Below are 26,499 nucleotides of genomic sequence, written 5' to 3' on the forward strand. Positions count from 1 at the left end.
GCGGATGTTGGGACGGATGGACGGAGAACCCTGACACAGGTGAGTGTTACCTGCTGGTGAAGGAGTTGATGGACGTTGATGACGCCCACGCCTACTGTGCCTCCCTGGCCCAGAACGACAACACGCCGGAGATTATCTCTCTCTCCACCTCCCAGGAACACGTCTTCGTATACGGTAAGACCACACCAGCTGCTGCTCCGTGTTACCTCAGGAGTCACATCAGAGGTTCATGGTTGGTAAGATAATATTGTCTGAACCTCTGTGTTTATATGAATGAACACTTTGTTTATATTGTGTCTCTGAGCTTAAGAACCAGTGCCCTTTGAACCCCTGACCAAAGTTTAAACTATTTTTGAATGATACAGCTTCCTAAAACACCTAAATTCCTAGATCTGTAGACACATATGAACGTCTAAATTATGAGAAGCTGAACCCCGGATATTTCTCATAATAAGAAAGTGAAGAAATGTGTATTGCGATTATAATTGTGACAAGAGAGACAGTAGCAGCTGGTCACTGTGTTTGGCCATCAGTACAATAATATATTTACAGATTCAGAAAAAAACAGAGGTTGAACATAATTTAGGCACGTACAGTCACCCAAAAAAGTCCTGTCGCGAACCACGAACCCCGAGATTCAGACTCGTGAACCCGAAGCAGTAGACACTGATACATTATTCTGTCCATAAATGCTTCGAATTCAAGAGTCTGAATCTCGGGGTTCATGGTTCGCGACAGGACTTTTTTGGGTGACTGTACCTGAAACTTGATTATCCTAACCAGAGGAAAACGAATTTTAAGTTTATATGTCCATATTAACTTAACCTAACCACGACGTGAACATTGACTTCATGTCATGTCGTTTGAGAGTGACCTTATATGACCCTCTTCATATGTCCCAGAGTGGGTGAAGGGGCAGGTGGTGGACGGCGACCGCCTGTGGCTGGGAATGAAGAACATGGCCGACAATTACTGGCTGGACGGAACACCTGTTGGGTATTTCAACTTCGCCCCCGGTGAACCAGACAGTTACCAAGACGGCAATTACTGCATCAGTAAGTGTGTGTGTGTGTGTGTGTGTGTGTGTGTGTGTGTGTGTGTGTGTGTGAGTAATTTAAGGACTGAGATAGCTACAGTAGTAATATTTCTCACACATAATATATTCACCACTAACAGGTATGAGACACTTATAAACCAATTAATCAACCAAAATACACACCTGTAGTCGCCACTCTCACACACTTGTCCCTTCTCTAGCACACACACACACACTTTAAATTCTACTCCGTGATTTTTGCCCAAACAGGTCAGGACACGAAAACAAGACATATTATCTGAATATTTTTATGAGTGTCTTTTTGACTTACCTGTCCCGCAGTGATGTCCATGGCTTCGGGGCTCTGGGAGGACGCTATTTGCCTAGTGGCCAGTGCTTTTATCTGTGAGATGAAAGGTAAGTTGATTATCTCTCGTAATCAAGCGTCTATACAGTAGAATATTTTTTGTCTTTATTAAATATTCCCTTAATGTATATTGAATATTTCTTAGCGTGTATCGAATATTTTTTAGCACTAGATTGTATTTGCAATATTCGAATTGATAATACTTAATGAGCGTTGTTATGTGGTCTGGCTGAATGAATTATACCATTGATTTGAAATGCACTCTTTTTTTTCTTTCAGGCACCAATTATGTGGGACCCATAGTGCTCCCGCCCCCAGGTGAGTGCCATACATGGGTAACCTCCTCCCACACACCTGACACAACACACTTCCCACACACCTGACACAACACAGACACCTATTATGTATAAAGTAATAATAATAATGACCAGTAACAAAGATATAGTGACTAAATTACTGTAGTGGACCAATTAAGTGATTAGATTCAGCTTATGACTTAACAAGATGATATAATTATATATTTATCATGATCTATGAGAAAATTAGGTAATGTTTGTAAGATAAATATGAATATTTTTGTGGTGTGTTGGTACTTACAGCAGGACTTTAACACACCCTTTCCCGTTACATACCTCCTCCAACACACTCCATACCCTTACACACCCCCTCCAACACACCCCATACCCTTACATAACTGCTCCAACACACTCTTTCTCCTACCAGCTTGGATATACAACTAAACTAACAAGGACTCTTCTGTTTGTTTGTTTGTGTGTGTGTGTGTCGACCAGCTGGATGCCCCTCTGGCTGGCAGTACAGAGATGGATACTGCTACTACCTATCCAACACCTACCTCAACCACGACGACGCGACTAAATGGTGTGCAGCTAACTTGGCTACCCACCTGACCTCCATCAGTAATGACGATGAGAACAACTTTATCCTAGGTAAGTGAGTCATTACAAAATTATACCAAGATTGAGGTAAAAGAGATAGATAGATAAATTAATAGAGAGAGAGAGAGAGAGAGAGAAACGCCTCTTGGGTTAGTTAATTCAGTGTGTGTTTTGGAAATAATGAACAGAATAATGAAAAAAAATAGTAATGATATTATTATTATTATTATTATTATTATTATTATTATTATTATTATTATTATTATTATTATTATTATTATTATTATTATTATTATCATTATTATTATTATTATTATTATTATTATTATTAACAGAAGAGGCGTTAAAGGGTGGAAGGGAGGTGTGGCTGGGTCTTCAGGTGGATGAGGGTGGCGGCTGGTCCTGGGCGGATCATTCGACCCTCAACTTCACCAACTGGTATGGCGGCCACCCATCCTCGGCCGACTGCGTTAAGGTAAGCCAATTTCCTCACATCTACAGGTGGTCACTTATAAGGTGTACTCTACCTGTGGTGTGTGTGTGTGTGTTAAAACTACTACTACTGAGATGATTGACACCGAAGGAACTGTATGTATGGTGACAGATGGTGTATGTACTGTATAGTGACAGATGGTGGACATACAGTGACATATGATGGATGTATAGTAACATATGATGGATGTATAGTTACAGATGGTGTATGTATAGTGACAGATGGTATATGTATAGTGACATATGGTGGATGTATAGTTACAGATGGTGTGTGTATAGTGACATGATGGATGTATAGTAACATATGATGGATGTATAGTTACAGATGGTGTATGTATAGTGACAGATGGTATATGTATAGTGACATATGGTGGATGTATAGTTACAGATGGTGTATGTATAGTGACATGATGGATGTATAGTAACATATGATGGATGTATAGTTACAGATGGTGTATGTATAGTGACAGATGGTATATGTATAGTGACATATGGTGGATGTATAGTTACAGATGGTGTATGTATAGTGACAGATGGTATATGTATAGTGACATATGGTGGATGTATAGTTACAGATGGTGTGTGTATAGTGACATGGTGATGTATAGTGACAGGATCTTGGTCTTTTCTATTGCTTGTACAGATGGTGTCGAACAACACCGACGCAGAAGGCACATGGGAAGGGGAGGACTGTCAGCAAAACCTTCGATATATCTGCAAGATGCTCCTCAGTAAGTCTACGTTGTCAGGAACCAATCAGCTGACACTCAACGTCAGTAACCTCACAGCTGACACTCATTGTTGTCAGCAACCTCTCAGCTGATACTTAAAATTCATCTGACAAGTTGTATTTTCAGTTATCTCGGTCATCATATTTCTGGCTTATTATCTTCTGTGGTAACCTTTATGACCTACTGTGACCTAATGTGACCCATTGTGGCATCATAAGATTTAGAGTGACTTAGTATGACCTAGTGCGACCTGTGACCTAAGATGATCCTTTATAATCTAGTGTGACCTTATGTGATATACAGTACAGTAGTATGACCAACTGTCATCTTGTAAATGACCTGGTATGACCTAATGTGACCTTGTATAACTTGGTAAGATCTAGTGTGACCTAGTGTGACCTTGTATAACCTGGCATGATCTAGTGTGATCCAGTGTGACCTTGTATAACCTGGAATGATCTAGTGTGACCATGTATAACCTGGCATGACCTAGTGTGACCTTGTTTCACCTGGCAGAAACGTGCCCTCAGGACTGGACCTATCACGAGAGGAAATGTTACTACGCTAACCCGAAGAAGATGATATGGTGGGATTCTCACAACGCCTGCAAGGTCAACTCTAGTGACGCTGATGCCACCTTGGTGAGCGTTCACAGTATGGAGGAAAACACCTTTGTCGGCGGTGAGTGGTGGTGGTGGTGGTGATGGTGTTGATGGTGTTGATGGTGTTGATGGTGGTGTATATGGTGGTGGTAAGTAGTTGTGAGTGGCACATTAGTAGATACAGTATACTAGTAGATACAATATACTAGTAGATACAGCATATTAGTAGATAAAATAAACCAGTAGATACATCATACTAGTAGATACAGAATACCGGTAGAAACATTATAGTGATAGATACAGTATACTGGTAAATACAGTATACCGGTACACACAATATACTAGTAGAAACAATGTACAAGAACACTGTATTCCCAACATCTTGTTCTTCAGATATGCTCGGCACCATAAACTCAAACGTCACGGGGCCCTGGTTAGGTCTCTCCTTTGACACGGCGATGGGAAATTGGACGTGGGCTGATAACACGGTTCTCGACTTCCTGATGTGGGACACTAACAGTCCTTATCCGGTGGAAGATAAATCCTGTGTTAAGATGGTTAACGATACGGCCATCGACTACCATCTGAGGTGGACCAATTTGCCCTGTGAGACGCTCTCCCCTTCCATATGTCAGCTGTACCCGAGTGAGTATATGGTGAAGCTGTTCTTGGGTGAGGTGAGGGGAGAGTTTTGCCGGATATCTGACAAGTGTACGATGTCTCTTTCGATTTTAGGGAGGTGAGTTTATAGAATACGTGAAGGATTTAGTAGGATCTCAATGAAGGAAGTTATTTTATTATAGAATGGATAAGAGGATATCTTACCAGACTAACGTAACGTGACCTATGTACACTTACTGTTACCTACACTTACAGCACACTTGATGGGCTGTGAGGACGGGTGGTTGGAGTCCTCTGGCTGGTGTTACTGGTATTCGAGGACAGAGAGCACCATGGCTAACTTCCTAGATGCCATGTGGGACTGTCAGGTGAGGGGCAGTGACCTGGTCTCCATCAACACCCAAGAGGAGAACGACTTCGTGGGATCCATTATCAACAATTGTAAGAGCCATGTTTATCTCTCTCTCTCTCTCTCTCTCTCTCTCTCTCTCTCTCTCTCTCTCTCTCTCTCTCTCTCTCGTATTGTTTGTCTTATTTTTCATTCTATCTCGTTTCTCTCTTTCCTATTTTTACTCCCTATATCTCTCTTTTTATCTTAATGAAAGGTGGAAGTGGAAAGTAGATATGTGCATAAATAAGTGATGACGTGAACAAGTGGGTAAGAGGGTGTTAGAGCCCCGCTTCACACCATGGCCGGAAGCGGACATATTCTGACGTAATTTGTCCGGAGGCAGACGATATGTGACGCCGCGGTGGGTGGTGTGATGAAGATCCCAGCTTATCTACTGCCTATTACACTACTCTTTGTCTTTCTAGGGAGAGAAAAACTGTCCTCCCTCTAGGATAAAATTTGAAAGATTCGAATTAGATATGATTCGAATATAGCGTGAGATATGTGTTGTGAACTTGACCAAGTTGTTTGAACAATTTGCGTCAGAATATATCCGTTCCGGCATCAGGTGAGCGGGCCTTTCGGGTGAGTAAATGTATCAGTCAGATGATTCCTTGAATAGTGATTTATTATTCATGATTCACCTTCAGATAACAATTTAGAGATCGTGTGGTGGAGCTTATGAGTGACTCTGAGTAAAGTGATAGATGAAGAGTAAGAACTGTATGTCGAGGTGGATGTAAACAATCAACAACTCGTAGGTAATAGCTTGAGTGTTGACTCCTTGCCAGTCTCACCTGTGTACTGTAACTGTCCCGAAATTCCTTGTTAAATGACCCTCTCCCCTCCTGTCATTGTGTATTATCTCATTTGTATATATTCTGTTTATGGCTGCTGTATTTATTCATCATCATCATCATCATCATCATCATTAATGTGTAGTTTTACCGAAAAATCGACGAATGAATGACCTGTGTTTGTAAATGAATGAGTGAAGGAGGAAGATTACATGGCTGAATGACTGAATGAAGACGTATAAGCATGAATATTACTCTCAGTACCTCTTCTCCCCTCCCCCCCTCCATCAAGATAACTACGCTGACGTGTGGGTAGGCCTGACTGACAATCGCCATGACGCCGAGATGATTTGGACGGATGGAGCCCCTGTCACCTTCACTAACTGGAAGGCCCTCAACTATGCAGGTACACCAAGCTCGTCCAGATTCGTGATATTATCGTAAAAAAAAAATTCACTTATGCTCCTTGATTACCTCTGTTAAGCTGATTAAACTGATTAACTAACTAATTGATACTAAGATGTTTAATAGACTATCTCCCCTATTTGATTCACTGACTACCATTTGCTAAGCTTTTGACATTTCAATTTAAAACCTTTCAGCTTACCCATGTAGGCTACCAAGGGTTCATTAAATAAGTCATATCAACAGAAAACTCAATATGGCGGATGTTTCCTCGAATTAACTATCCTTAATATTCATAATTTATTACAAAAGTGTTCATGTTGTCCTATTTACGTGACTCCTCGTCTATTTCTGCTGGAGTAGTTGTGCTTATAGCCAGTATCTTCCTTTATGTGTCGTGACGTAACAACAAATATATTTTCAAATTTCGCTTTCTGTTCAATGTCATTTGCTAATTTATTTGATTCACCGTACATGGCCCTGACTCACCCTACAGACGTGAAGTACCACCCTATGTGTGGGTACCACTACAAGTTTGGCACGAACAACGAATGGGGGCTGGGCACGTGTGACCCCCGACAGTACTACGTTTGTAAGAAGCCGTTTACCGCCATCCCCATCACCCCTCCTGACACGGGCTGCCGCTACGTGAGTTAGAACGCCTTAATTAACACGTTCTATAGGATACAGTTATAGTTGTGTTGTCATATATCCAGAATCTGTCTTCATGTTGTACCTTAAGTGACTTAGTCTGATGTGTTCTTTCATCTCCTGTACGGGAAACATATGCGACCTATAGGAAATTCCACCTTTGTGTTCTATCTTAAGTGAGTCAGGTAGATAGGGAAAAAACTTAACAATATACTGTGGCTTAGAGAAAATTGAACGTACTATTAGCTATTGAGAATCCGTCTTTGTGTCGTATTCAAAGTGTATATGTGTTACTATAACGAGTAATAGAGGAAGCAGTCATAATTACGTTGGTGGCAGGTGACGTTTCGTGTGTTCTCAGGGCGACGCAGCCTACAGTGGGTCGTGTTACACCTTCCCCACCTACACACACAGCTGGGACAACGCCAACCGCTTGTGCAAGACCATGAACGCTACTCTGGCCGTGGTGAACGACAGGTGAGTGGGACACTAACTCACAAGCATGAACCCAAGTTGTTCTTCCAGTAATTATATTATCAATAATAATTATAATTTTAATAAGATTATTTCATTATTATTATTATTATTATTATTATTATGATGATTATTATTATTATTATTATTATTATTATTATTAACCTGAGCACTTCTCTCACAAATGCCACTCTATGTATCACAGGGCAGAGGGAGCCTTCCTATCCATGTACCTGAGTGAGCTAGGAGCGACGTCATGGCTTGGGCTGAGAGGAACTAGGAACAGTGACAACGCCACCACCTTCACCTGGATCACCCAAGACCCCGTCACCTACACCCAGTGGGCGGTCGACCAGCCTAGTGAGTCATCTTACCTGTCTGCTTTTGTCGGTCTGTCTGGCTCTGTCTATCTGTCTGGATCTCTGTCGGTCTGTCTGGTTTTGTGTCTATATGTCTGGCTCTGTCGGTTGTCTGTCACTTTGTCGATCTGAGTGAGTAATGGCATACCGGTGATTGACGGTCTGAATGTTTATGCGTATGATCGTTTGTGTGTGAACGTTTGTGTAGGAAAGTTTGTGTGTGTGTATTATAACATACTGCTGAGTGACGTTCGGAATGTTTGTGTGTATGAACGTTTGTGTGTGAACGTTTGTGTTGGAACGTTTGCGTCTAGGAACGTTTGCGTCTTGGAACTCTTGTGTGTAGGAACGTTTGTGTGTAGGAACGTTTGTGTGTAGGAACGTTTATGTGTCGGAACTCTTGCGTGGAGGAACGTTTGTGTGTAAGAACGTTTGTGTATAAGAACGTTTGTGTGTAGGAACTCTAGTGTGTAGGAACGTTTGTGTGCAGGAACTCTTGCATACAGTTATTCTTGCGTGTAGGAACTCTTGTGTGTAGGAACGTTCGTGTGTAGGAATTTCGTGCAGGTTCCAGCATTCTAAGGCTACGTGTGTTTACCTCTGACAGATCCACAGTACGGGGCAGAGTGTGTGTCAGCTGCTGGAAATGCGACGCCTGGTGGGATGTGGACAGTCAGGTCTTGTACTCACCGTCCCCAATTTGTGTGTAGGTCCACCACCACCCTCTTGTCTTTTGCCCTGCCCTGACTTGTACTATATCCTGACCTGACCTGTTTTATCCTGCCCTGAACTGTTGTCTTTTGCCCTGCCCTGACTTGTACTATATCCTGACCTGACCTATCCTGCCCTGAACTGTTGTATTTTGCCCTATCCTACTTTATCTTGACCTGTACTGTTCTGGTCTGAGCTACTATATTTTAATCATGACCTGTTCTCTCATTTTCTGATCTGTTCTAACCTGTCCTAACCTGTTGTTTCCTGCCCTGACATACTGTATCGTGACCTGACTTGTTCTTTGCTGTCCTGAACCTAACCTGTTGTATCTTATCCTGACCATAGCTGTTGTATCTTGTCTTGAACTACAGTATCCTGCCCTACCCTGCTGTACCCGGCCCTGAACTACTGTATCCTGCCCTCACCATCTGTATTGTGCTCTGATTTACTGTATCTTGCCGTGATATACTGCATCCTGTCCTCCTATTCTTAATTAGTGATATATTTGAAATTTTCTTGATTAAAACATTAGTTTCCTTAATTTCATGTTCATTCTGTCTGTCTGTCTGTCTGTCTGTTTGGCTAATTACTCTGTTCTTATCATCTCATATTATGGCTGTGGTGTTGTGCTGTGTCGTGGTTGCTGTGATTGCTGGGGGTTGTGCAGGCGAATATAAACGCACAGGACACACCCCCACCCCAGCCCCGACAACACAGCCGCCTCAGGGTGGCTGTGGGTACAACTGGACTCTACATAACAACCGCTGTTACAAGGTGGGTGTTTATTTATCCTAGGTAAGGTCAATAGTCTTTATTTTGTCTTTTTTTTTTTACGCTCTTAATTTAACCTTTTGAAGATGATGATTTAACCCTTTAAGGACGATGATCTAACCCGTTGAAGACGAGGATTTGACCCTTTAAGGACGATGATTTAACCCTTTGAGGACGAGGATTTAACCCTTTAAGGACGATGATCTAACCATTTCTTTACCCTTTTATTTACCCCTTCATTTTAACTTCTTTATGTTCTAGTCCAAGTGACAGTCCTAGGTGTAGGTCTCATGATATCTCTTACATGCTAGTAGAGGAGAGAGAGAGAGAGAGAGAGAGAGAGAGAGAGAGAGAGAGAGAGAGAGAGAGAGAGAGAGAGAGAGAGAGCACTTCAGGCACTACAATGACATCAAAAACGTGACAAAATAGTGACCCCTCATCTACCGCACATATTGACTGTAAACAAACCGTACACTCTATAGCTCAGCATTTAAACTGTAACAGAGAGTTAACCGACCACTCGACCGGCTAATAAGCTGACCAGTGATGAAGAGGATAAGTAATCAAATAAGTATGTTGGTCTCATTTTCCTCCCTCCTCACAGGTTTTCTCGGAAGACAGTTCGTGGGGAGACGCGGAGCTTGTGTGTGCCTCATATGGTGGTCACCTGGCGAGTGTGGCTGACGCCCATGAAGAAGCAACCATACTGGGGTTAGTATATACGTATTGTACACAATCTGGATTCTAGAAGCTGTCTGTGGTGTCGGTGGCATTCATGGCTATCTGTATGTCTGTGCTTTTATGTCTGTATGTCTGTTTGTCTGTCTGTCTGTCTGTCTGTCTGTCTGTCTGTCTGTCTGTCTGTCTATCTCCCTGCTCCTATATTTTTCTTTCTGTCCCTCTGTTAAAGGGTTATCTGCCCAACAGGTATGCCAGTGTTCTGCTTAGGGGAGTCAAAAGTACCAGAATGAGAGCATTTGAGCTTGGCACGCTTCAAGGAGCAGTGCTAAGTCCAATGCTCTTTAATAGACTGATGCACAAGCTTATTGCTGACATTCCAGTTCAGCCGAACGAGGCTGTAATATGTTATGCTGATGATTTTTGCATTATGACACGTACCAAGCCCAGGCTTCACGCCTTACTGGATGTATTTGCTCGGAGGACTGTGGAATGTGGTCTCATAATGTCTGTTGACAACACGAGGATCATCAATCCTCGTCCTGCTCACCCTCTGTCTCTTAACTTTAGCATTAACATATTAACAGCATGCTCTTGGAACTGTACAGCGCTTATAAATATCTTGGAATTGATGTGAATGAAGCGAACTTCGTCGGCAACCTTCGTACCAAACTATTACAGGATTTTGAACCCCTCAGAACCCTTGTTGGCAAGGGCTATGGAATTAACATCACCTATGCTCGTACTTTCTATTTTCACATCATTCGATCTGTAGTTGACCACCATGCTCTCCATCTTGTAACTATTCCCTCTTGTCATGGTTTTGGGGTGGATCGGTGATAGTAGGAGTGGATTATATTATATAAAGATAATAATATGTCGTATTTCTTATTTCTTACCGTAGAGTCCGATACCTTCACACTGATTACTTACAGGAGATTATGGCGTATCTACGTAGAAGTTCACTCCACCACTCGACATTCCATGATTTATACTTGATAAATGATGATTTAATGAATTCATTTAATTTTCAACATCCATCTAAGTTATTGGTTATACTATGTCATAACCAATCAGTCATTACCTTTAGTAATAATAAGATAGGATCACAGATACGGGCAGATAATTGCACTTACATTTATTTGTCAAGCTTCCATACAATGATTTACAATTTGCATGGATATATGATTTACTCACGTTCACGCTGTAATAAAATTAATCTTCTAAAACAGGAATTTTCAACTTGGGGACACATGTGGTTACTCTACTATGGGTGTGACTTAACAGAGCCTTAATTCTTCAAGTGATACATTTACTGCCAGCCTGGATTGCTTTTGTTGCAACCAGGCTTCATCACAAGAACTTCTTCCCACGGCCATAACAACAAAAAGGTACTCTTGGGTTACCACACATAGTCTCGCGTCACTGACAGTCACTGTGGACGGTTGTCGCGGCAAGTAGAACTGGTAAGCGTGACTTGAATTAACCATTAGGTGCAATAGACCAGCCTGGATTGCTTTTGTCGCAACCAGGCTTCCACACGTGATATTTCCACAGGGATAACAAACCTAGGTTAACACACTTAGTCTCGTGTCGATCACGGTCACGGTAGACGGGTGTCGTGCAGGAGAACTCTGTAAGCGTGAATTAATTAACCATTTACTGTAGGTTTGATAGGCCAGCCTGGATTGCTCTTGTCGCAACCAGGCATCCACACGTGATATTTCCACGGGGATAACTAACCTATGGTTAACACGCTTAGTCTCGTGTCGACGACGGTTCACAGGACGGAGTGCGGTGGAGGACTCTGTGTGGTGTGGTGTCCCGCCCCCCCTTCAGGAGGGAGAGAATGGAGACGACGTCCTAACTAACCCATGGCTCAGGGGATACTCCTTAATATGAGGTTTTTGGGTGTGAAGCGATGAACAGTACAACACTGTTTCACTGCCCACCCCCCTAAAGGCTGGCTAACATACACTAATGGAAAAATACATGTCCCAGTTATGCCTCGCCGGGCGTCTTATCTCTGGTAAAACAAACTTTGGAGTTGGTTGCGTGGGTAAGCCTAACGCAACCCATGACACCTCTAAACAACTAAACAGCTTGGAGGTAGTACAAAATGAAGCTATGCACATCATTCTAGGATTCCCCAAATCTACCAGAATTGTAAACATGAGGAAAGAGCTCGGGTTACCCTCCCTATCTGAGAGGATAGCTCTACTTAATACCATGTTTTGTGTCAAACATTTGAAGAACAATGGTCCCCAAACTACAGCCCAAACTGAATTGATGTTCTATCTAAGTAATCCCGACTATCTCGCTAACTTTCCACAAAAGACTCTCTTTGGGGCGTGGCTTCATAAAAGTGTTGCAGATCTCTTGAAACTGAATGTCCCAATTACCCCAGACGAAGCCTTTAATGCTATTCCTCCTTGGCTGGATATATTAGTTCCTATTAATTACACTCCTGTTAGTAATAAGCAAATGTTAAACGCCAATGTGGTCAGATTATTTCACTAGAAACTATTAGCAGTCACATAGAAAGTATTAAATCAAGTAAATGTTATGCTTTTACTGATGGTTCTGTGCCATGTTGTGCATGTGTAATATATAAAGAAAACGAGATGATAGTGTCAAATATGCAAAGACTGAACAACTGGGTCAGTACAACACAAACTGAACTAATGGAAATCTACTTAGCTACAGACTACCTTAAAGAAAATGGAGGTGAGGTGATATTCTGTGACTCTCAAAGTGCTTTGAAATCAATTGACAGCCGTCAGGTTCTGTCTAAATTTGTCCGTGATATTAAAATAAATGTGATAACTGCTAAGGAGAGCAACTTTCGTATTTAATTTTTTTGTGGATTCCGTTCCATGTTGGAATTAGGAATCACGACTGCTGATAGACTGGCCAATGAGGCATGTAAGAAAGAAAATGTTGACCGGGACCTTGGCCAGTCCAATGATGTATTTAAAAATGTACATGTTAAAGTTAAAATCATGAACTCTGATCTAGAAGAGTGAGAAATGCAGAGAGACCTGGTAGTTGTAGCATTAGTACTACCAGCACAAGGACAGAACTAGACAATGTGATGTAGTCGTGGCCAGAATTAGGCTAGGATACAGACACATCTGGCAAGGTAGTAACGCTGTACCCATACCGGAACACTCAGCAGGTAAACTTAGTGATAAACCTTTAAAGCATACACTTGAACACTATATTATTGAATGACACTGTCAAAGACTTCAGGCCACCTGGCTTATTGTATCACGAACTATGTAATTACTACATTGAATCAGGAGTGCTTGAGGACATTCTTGCCGTCTCTCCTAGATTGGCTAGCCCACACTAATTGGTCCTCAAATAGAATATAACTTATACTGTATATGAACTACTGTCCTACAAGACAGTGAACAGTGATATCACCCTCATGCCTCTCTCTCTCTCTCTCTCTCTCTCTCTCTCTCTCTCTCTCTCTCTCTCTCTCTCTCTCTCTCTCTCTCTGTATAAGCCAATGCTTCACTCTATCTATCTTTTTTCTCTCTCTTTCATTTTCTTTCTTCCTATCCCTCTTTTTATCGTTTTTCTCTCTTACTTTTTTCTCTCCCTCTCTCTGTTTATATTTCATCATAATTGTGTGGCATAAACTACTCATGGTCTTGTTGTTCATTAATTGGTGAATAATTATGGATACGAGACTATTTTGGAACATAACTTCAGTTGAAAATGTTATTTTAACCCCCTGAGGATGATATTTTAACCCCCTGAGGATGATATTTTAACCCCTTGAGGATGATATTTTAACCCCCTGAGGATGATATTTTAACCCCCTGAGGATGATATTTTAACCCCTTGAGGATGATATTTTAACCCCCTGAGGATGATATTTTAACCCCTTGAGGATGATATTTTAACCCCCTGAGGATGATATTTTAACCCCATGAGGATGATATTTTAACCCCATGAGGATGATATTTTAACCCCTTGAGGATGATATTTTAACCCCCTGAGGATGATATTTTAACCCCCTGAGGATGATATTTTAACCCCCTGAGGATGATATTTTAACCCCCTGAGGATGATATTTTAACCCCTTGAGGATGATATTTTAACCCCTTGAGGATGATATTTTAACCCCTTGAGGATGATATTTTGACCCCCTGAGGATGATATTTTAACCCCCTGAGGATGATATTTTAACCCCTTGAGGATGATATTTTAACCCCCTGAGGATGATATTTTAACCCCTTGAGGATGATATTTTAACCCCTTGAGGATGATATTTTAACCCCATGAGGATGATATTTTAACCCCCTGAGGATGATATTTTAACCCCATGAGGATGATATTTTAACCCCCTGAGGATGATAGTAAATAACTGTCTTTCTGTCTCTTTCTCACAGCCTTCAAGACTTGGTGAATCTTCCCCCTTTCGAGTCCATCATCTGGGTTGGCCTGTACTCTGACGGGCGTACAGGTAAATTGACAGGTGGAAGGGACAGGTGAAAAGAGAGATAAATAAGGGGGGCAAATAGAGGTTGTTGGATTAGGTAAGGAGAGAGAGAGAGAGAGAGAGAGAGAGAGAGAGAGATCGTCTTTATGGCAGAGTACACAGATCTCACACAAGCTGGGTCCCTCCCTATAGGCTACGAGTGGAATGATAGGACGCCCTTCGCCTACGTTGACTGGGAGGCGGGCCAGCCAGACAGCTATTACGGCAGAGAGAACTGTGGCTCCGCTAGCAGGAAAACCTTGAAGCTAATGGACTCAGTGTGCAGTAGCCTGATGCCCTTTGTATGTGAGGCTCAGCCAGGTAAGACTACTTTTAGGTCTTTAAAACTGTGTGTGTGTAATAGTCTGATGTCACCAATGTGAGACTGAGGAAGAGGTAAGACTGTGACAGTGTTGTTGAGTCTTAGACTGTGTGTGTGTGTGTGTGTGTGTGACGTCGGGTGAGACTATTTCTGGAGTGCTGTTGGGTCTTAAGACTGTGTGTAATAGTCTGATGACTTTGTGTGACACTGGCACAAGTAAGACTGGTTAAGTTTTAAGACTGTCTGTGTGATAGACAGACATTCTTTTTGTGTGAGACTCAGCAAGGTAATACCGTTAAAACAGGTCAGGTCAGTACGGCAGACAAAGTTTGATTCTACTATTATACAAAATATATATAATTAATATAAAATAATGGTTGCCCCTCGTGTAACGAGGATGGCCGGCCCTAGGGCCACTTCGGCGTGAATTTGTTTAAGGTGTAGAAGCTATCGCCAACACAACAACCACACCTTGAGTTAACGAGTTGCATGACCCAGTGTTAAGGAATAGTCCGAGAAGACCGGACAACTCTCCAACTGCAATGGCTAGCCATTACCCCGTAACTCGATCTTCAAATCTATAAACATCCAGGTCCCCAATTACTGCTGGGTAGACAGTGGCAAATGGCTTAAAGAAACGGGCCCATAGTTTCACCCTGCCCGGGAATCGAACCAGGGTCCACATGCTTGCGAGGCGAGCATGCTGACCGATACACCTACAACAAATTCACGCCAGATATCAACCCCGTATACTGCCGCTCTGAAGTGATAAGATTTTGAACAAGGACAGCTGAGTTCCGAATCCATTACCACACCGCTTACTCACCTTAATTAACCATTTACCTGTCTACTGAACACAGGTACTATGGTCAGTACCCTCCCACCTCCGACGACGGTCCCGAGTGTGCCGTGTGAGGACGACCCCAGCTGGCTCTTGTACGACGACCACTGCTACAAGATCGTCTCCGGGGCCGACCTGCACACCTGGGGGGACTCTCACCTGCAGTGTCGAAAGGACGGCGGGGAGCTCCTCTCCGTCCACACCTTAGAGGAGAACGCCTGGATAGAGTCTAAAGTATGATGATGATGCTTATGTGCCTTGAGTATAATAATAAACGATAATGATAATAATAGTGATATTTGAGTGATATTAAATAATATGACAATTATATCAATGCTAACTACACATCACCTTATAGTAAATATGTGTGTGTGTGTGTGTGTGTGTGTGTGTGTGTGTGTGTGTGTGTGTGTGTGTGTGTGCTTCTCCCTGCGTCAGATCTCCTCCATGTCCTCCACGAGCTTCTGGACTGGTGGACAGGCACTGATGGACTCTGGCTTTGGCTGGGTCGACGGGACACCTTTTGATTTTGACAACTGGGCCAAAGGAGAACCTAACAACGATATGGGTGAGTGTGGTTCATGTTTGTGATGTTGATGTTATAACGAATTAGTGAGCTTTAACTAACGTCTCTAATTGTGTGAAGAATTAAATACCGTCTTAGGAAACTCTTATGCTAGGAAATGTTTAAATATGTGATTGGGTCAATGCTAACACGTATACCTTCATGGCTGTAACAGGTGCGGAGGACTGTGTGGCCATGTACAACCACCGTCAAGGGTACTGGGGCGACGAGAACTGTGGCAAGTTGATGGGTCGTGTGTGTAAGCGTCCTCACGGGTCAACACTGGCCCCACAACACACCACACCTCAACCTTACGGCCGCTGTCGTATGGGATGGGTGGCGGACGGTGAGGGACCTTCTTGTGTTATTTATAATTCACCATCAATGAAACTAAAACCATAATAACTAGAATTTTTGTGTCACTTGAAGATTAACTCCCGCAACTTGTTTTACTAGAAGATTCATCATCATCATCATCATCATCATCATTATTATTATTATTAATATTATTATTATTATTTTTTTTTATTATTCTACAGGAAGCAATTGTCTTAAGTTCTTTCCCGAGGAGAAAAGTTTCGATGCCGCACGAGCCGCCTGTCAGCTGGAGGGAGAGGGAGCGGACCTGGCCAGTATCCACACACCTGAGGAACAAGGTGACTACCACACACGTGGCATATATGACATACCTGTGGCACGCATGACACACCTGTGATACATATCTGACATATCTGACAACACGCTTGCGACTCACACTTGTGATAGTCTTATGATACACTTTTAAAACAATTGTGACACCTGAAGGTTAACAAAGTACTTGGGTTCATACAAAGGAGTGTTAGTTACAAGACTAGCGAGGTTATCCTAAAACTATATCTTGCGCTTGTGAGACCTCACGTGGATTACGCAGTTCAATTCTGGTCACCGTACTAAAGAATGAGTATAGAATCCCTAGAAAGAATTCAGAGGAGAATGACAAGACTAATCCCGGGCATTAGGAACCTTGAGTACAGAGACAGGTTAAAGCATCTTAATTCGCACTTCCTCGAGAGTCGTAGAGTGAGGGGCGATATGATCGAGGTGTTTAAATGAAAGTCAGGGCTAAACATAGATGACATTACAAAGGTACTCAAACTATCCAACCAGGAGCGAACTCATAACAATGGTTTTAAATTAGACAAATTTAGACTTAGGCGCGAAATAGGTAAACACTGGTTTGGAAATATAGTAGACGGGTGGAACAAGTTACCAAACATCATCATTAACTCGAATACGCTGGATAGCTTCAAACATAGGTTGGATGGATATATGAGCGATGGGGGTTGGGTGCAAACGGGACTGCCCAGTATGGGCCAATAGGCCCGCTGCAGTTTCCTCCATTCTTAGGTTCTTATGTTCTTAAGGTATCTGAAACACACTTGTTCTCTTGTAGCACTCAAGTGACGCACCTGTTGACATACATGTTATCGGCAAGGACATGTGTAACATATACAGATATCTTGGATACATTTGCGCACATGTTTCACCAACACCTGTGCTCGTTGCTTGCCTCATTAACACCCATGTTTTCTGTTTGTTGCTTGTCACCTGGGTTTGTTGCTTGCCTCGTTAACACTCATGCTTTCTGTTTGTTGCTTGTCACCTGGGTTTGTTGCTTGCCTCACTAATATTACAGTAATGCTTCTACTAACGCTATTGTTTGTTGCTTGCTCTCAGCGTACGTGACGGCGGCGGTTGGTGAGCTGGAGGCGAATGTGTGGTTGGGACTCCGAGGGGCAGATGATCTCCACTGGGTCGACCAAACTCCTGTCACCTACACCAACTGGTACCCGGGCGAACCCAGCGGTCAGCCTGGCAAGGTATTGGGTGTTCCCGAGGAGTGACAGCTCTTTTAACCTAACCTAACCTAAAGCTTATTGACACGGGCGTCTTTTTTAGGCGGAAAAATGGGTGTAATCCGTTTATAATGCACAGGTTTGAAAGCAGGAAGGAAGGAAGGAACGAATGAATAAAGGAAGGAGAATATGGGAGGAAGAACGGAATGAAAGGAAGAGAGGGATGTCATAAGGAAAGAAAAGAAGGAAATAATCAAATAAAGAAAAAAAGGAAGGAAATAAGGAAGGAATGGTTGAATAAAAGAAAGAATGAATGAAAGAGGGGAGATACTATGTGTTAAGGGAATGTACTACTTTTAACCTTTCCTTACTCTACAGATGAGGTGTGTTGAAGCTTACGCCATGAATGGCCAATGGAACGATGACTTGTGTGACGGATTCAAAGGTTATGTGTGTAAGATAAAGAAAGACGGTGAGTGGGGTGTCTCTTTATGGGATTTTGTATTTAAGGGGATTTTAGGATTTTGTATTTAATGAGATTTTAGGATTTTGTATTTAACGGGATTTTTAGAGTTTTGTATTTCAAGGGGCATTACGATTTTATAATGAATGGGATTTTATGATTTTGTTTTACTTAATGAGACCTTATAATTTTGTATTTTATAGGGAATTTTGGGATTTTGTATGTAATGTAATTTTAGGGTATTGTATTTCAAGGGGATTAGGATTTTGTACTTTAGGGGATTTTAGGAAACAAATCTTAATGGACAAAATTCCACCACACACCTAAGCTGGAGCGGGTTTTGTCCAGTGGGGAATTTTTGTCTTACGTGATATGTTGTTTATTAGTGGTTAATTAAGTCACCTGAAGATTAGGCACCTAGAGCTATTTCACCTGATTATAAAAAACTAATGCTAACCTAACCTAACCTAACCAAAACTAATTTTACCCTTTCCTCCAGATAGCATTAGGGTGTCTAATATTCAGGTGATTCTATTACTTTATATTTTCCTTAATCCTCTTGATGGTATTGTGTTCTGTCCAGCCATTCTAAGATGACTGTTGTTGTTGTTTTTTTTTTGTGGACAGATTCAGACTCAGACACCGTCAAGCCGTGTTCACCTCCCTACCAGAATTACATGAACTACACCGGCGCCTGCTACCGTTCTGAACTCACCCGGAAAACCTGGCATGTATGTTGAGACTTGCATGACACACACACACACACACACACACACACACACACACACGTAAAATCAGTGTAAAATCAACGCTATAATCCTTGCGTCAGTGTAAACCGGAGTTAACACTGAAATGACGTTTTGTGTCTTTTGACAGTGTTACATTAACGAAAATTTCTACCTTAAGTTGTATGTATTTAGAAAACAAGAACAAAATTTATTATTTATTTTTTAAGTTTGACTGACGTGTTATCATCTTGGTTGACGTGTTATCATCTTGGTTGACGTGTTATCATCTTGGTTGACGTGTTATCATCTTGGTTGACGTGTTATCATCTTGGTTGACGTGTTATCATCTTGGTTGACGTGTTATCATCTTGGTTGACGTGTTATCATCTTGGTTGACGTGTTATCATCTTGGTTGACGTGTTATCATCTTTGACGTGTTATCATCTTGGTTGACGTGTTATCATCTTGGTTGACGTGTTATCATCTTGGTTGACGTGTTATCATCTTGGTTGACGTGTTATCATCTTGGTTGACGTGTTATCATCTTGGTTGACGTGTTATCATCTTGGTTGACGTGTTATCATCTTGGTTGACGTGTTATCATCTTGGTTGACGTGTTATCATCTTGGTTGACGTGTTATCATCTTGGTTGACGTGTTATCATCTTGGTTGACGTGTTATCATCTTGGCTGACGTGTTATCCTCTTGCATGGGTGAGGACGCGGAGGCAGCGTGTGTGAGTGAGGGGAGTCACCTGGCCTCAGTGAAGCAAGTGAGGCAAGGAGCCATGGTGTGGGTGCTCTCCTACAACCAGGGTGCCCGCGACCCCTGGATAGGACTCAACAACATCAACGTGAGTGTAACAACATGTTGTATGGCCGGGACAGTGTTGTAATGCTGCTACCCCTTGATTACGAGGACTTAATCCTCAATGCCATAACCCCTTCAGTACTTAATCCTTTGATTACGAAGACATAACCCTTCTGGTAATATGACTTAAACCACGCAAACTTAAACCATTGAGTACGAACCATTAACCCTTTGATTAAGATGACTTAACCTTTTGACTACGATGACCTAATTCCTCGCTGCAGAACCACCACCAGTTCACGTGGAGTGACGGCTGGCCCACCACCTACACCAACTGGGCTCGTGGCCAACCCAACGCCAGCCTCGCCGACCACAACTGCGTCAGGCTGGACTCATCTAACGGCCTCTGGTACAGCGAGAATTGTGACCAAGTCAGACCCTTCATCTGTATACACGAGGAAGGTGTGTACACTGTGGCTATCTTTATTGTGACTGTTGGAAAAAGATGTATATAGTGTCTTGTGACTGTTACAATGTTTTTAATCTCTTGATGTAACACTTGAAAAAATTTAATGTATCGTGTCTACACCAGTGATGTAGTCGAGACCACTAAGTCAGAGAGCGAAACCTTTAGAAGTCAATACTGAGACAGGGAATTTGTATGGATCACCTGAAGAGACATCAACATACTCAGTTCATTTGCTGATGGTCCGTATTTATGGGGCCTCATTATTATCCTCCGCAGCTTAATACGCGCTCAACCGCAGTGCTAACAAGAGGTAGGTAAACACTGACCTGGCTCACGTCATGGTCAACACCTTACTTAAGAAAATTTACCACAAACCAGGAAATCCCGACTTATTCACAACTTTCCCCAGACTAGTTTATTATTGGTTTGAGTCCTACATCACTGGTCTATACTGGATTTGATAAACCAATGTTTGTTGATGTTTGTGTTGATGTGTCCAGGGCCGCCACCCACACCTGAGCCGCCCGTCAATGGTCACTGCCCGACTCACGACTGGCTGGACCTGGGAGGCGCCTACTGCTACCTGGCCGTCACAGACCAGGAGACCTGGGTGGACGCAAGTGTCAAGTATGTAGGTGGTAATGGTCAATAACAGGTGCATAGGTAAACATATATGAATCTACCTATTTAATTATTTATCAATTTAGCTATTCGCCTCTCTCTGTCTCTCTCCCTCTCTCTCTCTCTCTCTCTCTCTCTTGTTTATAAAGGTTTCTGATTCCTTTACTTTCTGAATCCCACGTTTTAGAAGGCACTTTATTTCCCCAGCTGCTCCGACCAACAGGGAGGCCTGGTGTCCATCCACTCACAGGCGGAGGCGTCGCTTCTTTCCACAGTAACCAGCAACATCAAGGACTCATTTTGGACTGGTCTAGTGTTGTCCACCAGCGGTACGTCTTGCTTGAGTACGATGTTGTTGTCTTAAATCCTCGAATAAGAATATTTATCTTAACCCCTTGAGTACGATGATTTGTGTATTAACCTCTTGAGTACGATTAGTTTTGTATTAACCCTTTGAGTACGATGAGTAGTGAATTCACCATTGAGTACGATGAGTTGTGTATTAACCCCTTGAGTACGATGTCTTAACTTGAATACGATGACTTGTCTTGACTAGTTGAGTACGTTGACTTATTTTTAGAGTACAATGACATCTTAACCAAGAAAATAGGTCATCCTTACTGTAAGGGTAAAGACATCGTTCTCTAGGGGTTTTGATTCATTGTATAAACACACACACACACACACACTATCTTCATGAACTTACCTCTCAAAAAATAACCCGTCACGCTCTGAACATTGGCTGACTCAGGATACGTATGGACTGACGGCACGGGACTCGACTACATCAACTGGGATGACGGCCAACCTGGTAATGACTCCCAGAACTGTGTGGAGATGCTCACCAGAAAAGGGACCTGGGTAGATGTTGACTGTACCACCACCCGCGCCTTCGTTTGCAAGACTGAGAAGAGTAAGCTTGATGGGTTTTGTTATTTAGTTTGTGTTAATCTCCGACTAAAACTCACACTAAGATTAGAAATATTCTTTTTAAGATAATTAATTTCACGAACGTCCTTCCCACAGTACCCGACGTCCACCCAACACCGCCACCCACCAGTCAGCCAGGTGAGTTGATGAGGTCTCTGTCACAGGTGAGTAATTAAGACTAATCTGACGGTACAGGTGTATGTGTAAGCTGTGTTTTGTCATGGGTGGGAGGAAGAGGAGGAGGAGGAAAAGGGTGGTGAATTAGGAGGTGGATGAGGATGAGGTGTAGGAAGAGGGTGAAGGAAGGGGTGACATAATAGTGACTACCGTGAATCACCTGTCAGCCTACCCCCCTCTCACTCCCCCACTCCTCTCACTCTCCCACTCCTCTCACTCTCCCACTCATCTTACTCTCCCACTCATCTTACTCTCCCACTCATTTTACTCTCTCATGCAACATTCACTGAGGTAATGTCCTGACGCTCCCCCACCGGCAGGACTTAGTACTGGCGGGGTGGTGGGCATCGTGCTGGCGGTTGTGGTGGTGGTGGCTGGGTTCGCCTTCCTCGGCTTCTACGCCTACACCAGACGAACAAGGTACTCCTCGTCACACTCTCAACTTCACAACGTCGATGGTCAGTCATCGTGTGATGTTTCTTTGTTTATCATGATTCCCAAGTTCTAATTTCCTGTGCTTGATTTTTGTAAGTCCTAATTTTATGGTGATTGATTACTTTAAGTCATGATTTTATGGTGATTGATTATTTTAAGTCCTGATTGATTAAAGTCCTGATTTAATTGCTGATTAGTTACCCCGGGGCTACAAGACATGAGCAGTAGAGTGCCAGGCCGCCTAAAACAACCCTTGAGGTTCATCTTTAAGGATCTGAAGGGACTACGACCTCCTTCTGGGCAGACGCTGAGTGATTAGAGACAGACAAGGAGCCTCTCGCAACACAGAGGACAACTTCCTGGTCATAACACTTTCAAGATCTGATAAAAACCCACATAGGACCCGGGTTACGACCTGAGAGAGCTACCCACCTTGCAAAGTGGATAGAAGGAATGAGGTTAAATAAGCACAACATAAGCTGAATAACCGTCGTGTCCCGGGATCTGCATTGTCGTTGCTGAAAACATAAAACCGGAATAAGGAAGTGTCTATGTAGCTTTCATCGACCTGAAAGTGGCGTTCCACTCTGCTTATCAAACCTCTCACAAGCTCTCTCACCAAGTGACAGAACTTACCTCCAAATAATGATATTTGGTCAAAATTATTTGCAAGAAATGTAACAGCTGCGTTCGGTAAGCGTCAGTAGAGTTTGGCAGTGGTGTGAGGCACGGCTGTGTGGCTGTCGTGAACCTCTTCAACACAGCTGGGAAGTGTGGGATACAAACATTGGTTGACCGGAATTATGAACTCCGTCTCTGTAACTTACATGCTGCTGTTCTTGAGTATGTAGATAACACCGTGTGTCTGTTGCACATCGTGAAGAAAAACTAAAAATCTAAATATATTGTCTGACCTCCAATTAATCTGGTCAAAAATTATATTGATGTCCCTGGCCACGAGTCACACTTCCCATTTTTTCTCGGGTGTTAGACAACCAATGGAGCTCGTAAAGTCATTGGTGTTTGGGTTCATCATAAACAAAAAAGGAAGTGACTTGTAGACATCAAACACCAACTCGTGAAAGCCTCGGACATTATGCAGTCTATTAAGAAACTATTGTGGCGGGAGTGTGTTTTGAGAGGCGGCCATCATCTCTGTGCTTACACTGTAGGTATGGCTCAACATCCTTAACACGGACACCAAGTGTACCTGGTCTGTGTAAGAGACAACACAGCACTGCGGACAACAGATGGCTCCACCGTAGCTCTGATGGAGACGAGTGGAACCAAACTAAACAACCCTTACAACTTTGAACCTGATAAAGCCTTGGTGATCCTTCACACGGAGACGCGGTCACAGCCAACCTTACATTAACCATGGTGGGAGACGGGTGATGTGGCTTGACCAGCAAGAGTGAGTGAGTCTCTGGATCCTAACGTGATGTTCTTCGATGATTTTAATTTGACAGTATTCCTTAACATGTGTCTATATGCAGCCAATCATAATGTGAGAGTTTAAATTTACCTAACACACAAGACTCATGGTAAGTCACAAGTTGATGATCTTTTGTTTATGAATCTAAAACCAGATATATTTAGTGGAATTTACTGTGAATATGTTGATGGAATGTATAGTGGTCATGCTGAGGTCTGTTTTATCTAGTGACATACTCTAATTTACTACATTATCGTCTCTCAACACCTGTCTGTCTGTGTCTCCTGTATAGGTAGCACCAATGACAGCTCCTTCTCGTAGACGACACAGACGGCTTCAGCGGCTCCAATATTTCACTTTTACGTCCAGATAAACTACAAAGTGTCATACAACAATTACACGCGTGATAGACCTTGTCAGTGGACGTCACCTTCGCTACAGTGGGTGTCGAGGGAGGGAAGCACAGCTGGGTGAGGGACAACACTTCTCACTCACTTCAAGGACTCAGGCGTCGTCTGGTGTTGTTCATCGTTAAGCTCTTATCTCGTGTCTTAGTTATTAGTGTTATAGGGCCACCTGAAGTTTAGTCCCCTTGCTTATTTCACCTCAAGATTACCTACCCTAACACTAACCTACCCTAACCTAACCTACCCTAACCTAATCTAACCTAACACTAACCTAACCTAACACTAACCTAACCTAACACTAACCTAACCAAACCTAACCCTCAGGTAACATTAGTTTATTTAATCACCAGGTGAAGTAAAACAGTTGATATACAAAATATAATACCAATCCTTATACCGTCTCCTCCAGTGTCTTAAAATATCTATATACATTTTTTTCATATAATCTAAAGAGATAGAAATGAAAAAGATTAAAATGCTATGTAAATATTAATAATTTTAATAAATATAATATAAACTCTCTGGATTCTCATTCTACAATACTACCTCTACGACTACACTCTTACAGTACCTACACCTCCTGCATTAATAACTACACTATTGCACTACATACTACACTGATCATGCCACGCAAAAACACTAAATTTCACCAAGAAAAAGACCTGACAGGATTTAGTATAGCATAATGAGCTTCGCCATGCTCATAAACATAGAAGTAGACACGGAGTTCACACACGCCTGACAACTCTTATCATTCTATATATCGACACCCCCAGTGCCCCTCTAGTCCTCCCAGTGCTTCTCTGACCCTCCCAGTGCTTCTCTGACCCTCCCAGTGCCTCTCTGACCCTCCACTAGGTCACTGGCGGTGGGTCAGTATGCCCACTTACACAACACAGTACTGGCCGGGTTGTTTTGCCATCAGCTGTAGCCTCTTATTAGTCGTATTATTTCAGAGAGGTTCTACGCCACGATTGCATATTACTTCCAATTATGATCTGATTTACAGCAGTGCCGTCACTGACCCAGGCTGAGGGAGGCCACAACTCTTCCACCACAGCACAGCCCCGGGTGTGTGGTTATACGCAGCGTGTTGAGAGAACGATCCAGCAGAGGTCGTAGTTTTTTCACCGGTAGGTCAGTCCAGTCATAAGAGTTTTCTAGTTTTGGTTCACCTCAGGTGTCAGTAGGTGTGGTACTCTTGTGCAAACTTTCCTGAGGGTGACTGATGAAGGTCATCTGCCAGTTACTACTGCTGCCGTGATGGTACACAAAGAACAATTTTGGTCCAAGGGCATTTATTGCTGGACTCGGTACTGTGTCTGTGAGGTACAAGATCTACACACTGGGGCTACTGTTGTGGGTGGATGAGGGAGGGTCTGACCTACAGGTAGCTGAGCCAGGTGTGTGTGTCATCAGGCTTCTCCTCAGCAGTGGGATCTGTGGATACCAGTACCAAACTCAGCTGGTGTTTGGGCAGCTTCAGGGTGTTGTGATGTATGTCAGTACTTGAAGGGGAGGACAACCTGCTGAAGAGTAAATACAACTTACACACAGCTGGTGATAAGACGTCGCTTAACCTGTGTTCAATTTATTCTTCAATCACAATGACTTTATACATAGAGTTATAGAGAAGTCACAAGGCGTCCGGGACTCTTTCTAAACTGATCCAGCATTCCCGTATGAGCAACCTCGCTGACAGCTCCCAATGACGCCCTCGTGAGTGACGCCCTCAAGGTCCATCTTTGTGTAGGAATGACTTAGAGTCCACTGTGTTAAAGTCAAAGTGGCCAAGATACCTGCTAAAGATGTGCGTCAGAAAAATTACAAAGTGACGTCCTTGTGGCTCGAAGGTCATGATAACTGAGATGTACTGTATACATAACGGCAGACCATAATAACTAGTATTTTGTGTACAACTGACTCACGTGACGCTCACCTGTACCTTACCCCACTTTATAGTCTGAAGACGTCATCATAT

The 26,499-nt window shown here is 42.7% G+C and overlaps 1 protein-coding gene across 2 annotated transcripts in view; it reads left to right on the top strand.

The window, feature by feature from the left end:
- LOC121868831 (macrophage mannose receptor 1-like) overlaps positions 1-24,777 on the top strand; it is a 30,529-nt gene extending 5,752 nt beyond the window's left edge. The window contains exons 3-36 of one of the 2 annotated variants that reach the window (XM_042369800.1): positions 1-174; positions 903-1,055; positions 1,379-1,453; positions 1,683-1,721; positions 2,195-2,350; positions 2,635-2,774; positions 3,435-3,522; positions 4,039-4,203; positions 4,518-4,769; positions 5,001-5,186; positions 6,226-6,339; positions 6,835-6,986; positions 7,351-7,466; positions 7,669-7,823; positions 8,430-8,528; positions 9,204-9,310; positions 9,912-10,018; positions 14,392-14,465; positions 14,634-14,801; positions 15,663-15,877; positions 16,082-16,211; positions 16,384-16,554; positions 16,748-16,864; positions 17,925-18,067; positions 18,422-18,515; positions 19,134-19,237; positions 19,953-20,087; positions 20,329-20,506; positions 21,014-21,140; positions 21,342-21,463; positions 21,886-22,047; positions 22,161-22,202; positions 22,562-22,661; positions 24,404-24,777. In XM_042369800.1, coding sequence (XP_042225734.1) covers positions 1-174; positions 903-1,055; positions 1,379-1,453; positions 1,683-1,721; positions 2,195-2,350; positions 2,635-2,774; positions 3,435-3,522; positions 4,039-4,203; positions 4,518-4,769; positions 5,001-5,186; positions 6,226-6,339; positions 6,835-6,986; positions 7,351-7,466; positions 7,669-7,823; positions 8,430-8,528; positions 9,204-9,310; positions 9,912-10,018; positions 14,392-14,465; positions 14,634-14,801; positions 15,663-15,877; positions 16,082-16,211; positions 16,384-16,554; positions 16,748-16,864; positions 17,925-18,067; positions 18,422-18,515; positions 19,134-19,237; positions 19,953-20,087; positions 20,329-20,506; positions 21,014-21,140; positions 21,342-21,463; positions 21,886-22,047; positions 22,161-22,202; positions 22,562-22,661; positions 24,404-24,407 — 4,364 coding nt within the window. In that variant the 3' untranslated portion in view covers positions 24,408-24,777. Of the gene's footprint in view, positions 175-902; positions 1,056-1,378; positions 1,454-1,682; positions 1,722-2,194; positions 2,351-2,634; positions 2,775-3,434; positions 3,523-4,038; positions 4,204-4,517; positions 4,770-5,000; positions 5,187-6,225; positions 6,340-6,834; positions 6,987-7,350; positions 7,467-7,668; positions 7,824-8,429; positions 8,529-9,203; positions 9,311-9,911; positions 10,019-14,391; positions 14,466-14,633; positions 14,802-15,662; positions 15,878-16,081; positions 16,212-16,383; positions 16,555-16,747; positions 16,865-17,924; positions 18,068-18,421; positions 18,516-19,133; positions 19,238-19,952; positions 20,088-20,328; positions 20,507-21,013; positions 21,141-21,341; positions 21,464-21,885; positions 22,048-22,160; positions 22,203-22,561; positions 22,700-24,403 lie in introns of both variants that reach the window. The other variant, XM_042369798.1, reaches the window with a different exon arrangement.
- Positions 24,778-26,499: the final 1,722 nt, after the last annotated feature.

The sequence above is a fragment of the Homarus americanus genome, unplaced genomic scaffold, assembly GCF_018991925.1.
Source record: "Homarus americanus isolate GMGI-L3 unplaced genomic scaffold, GMGI_Hamer_2.0 scaffold30535, whole genome shotgun sequence".
NCBI classification, from domain to species: domain Eukaryota; kingdom Metazoa; phylum Arthropoda; class Malacostraca; order Decapoda; family Nephropidae; genus Homarus; species Homarus americanus.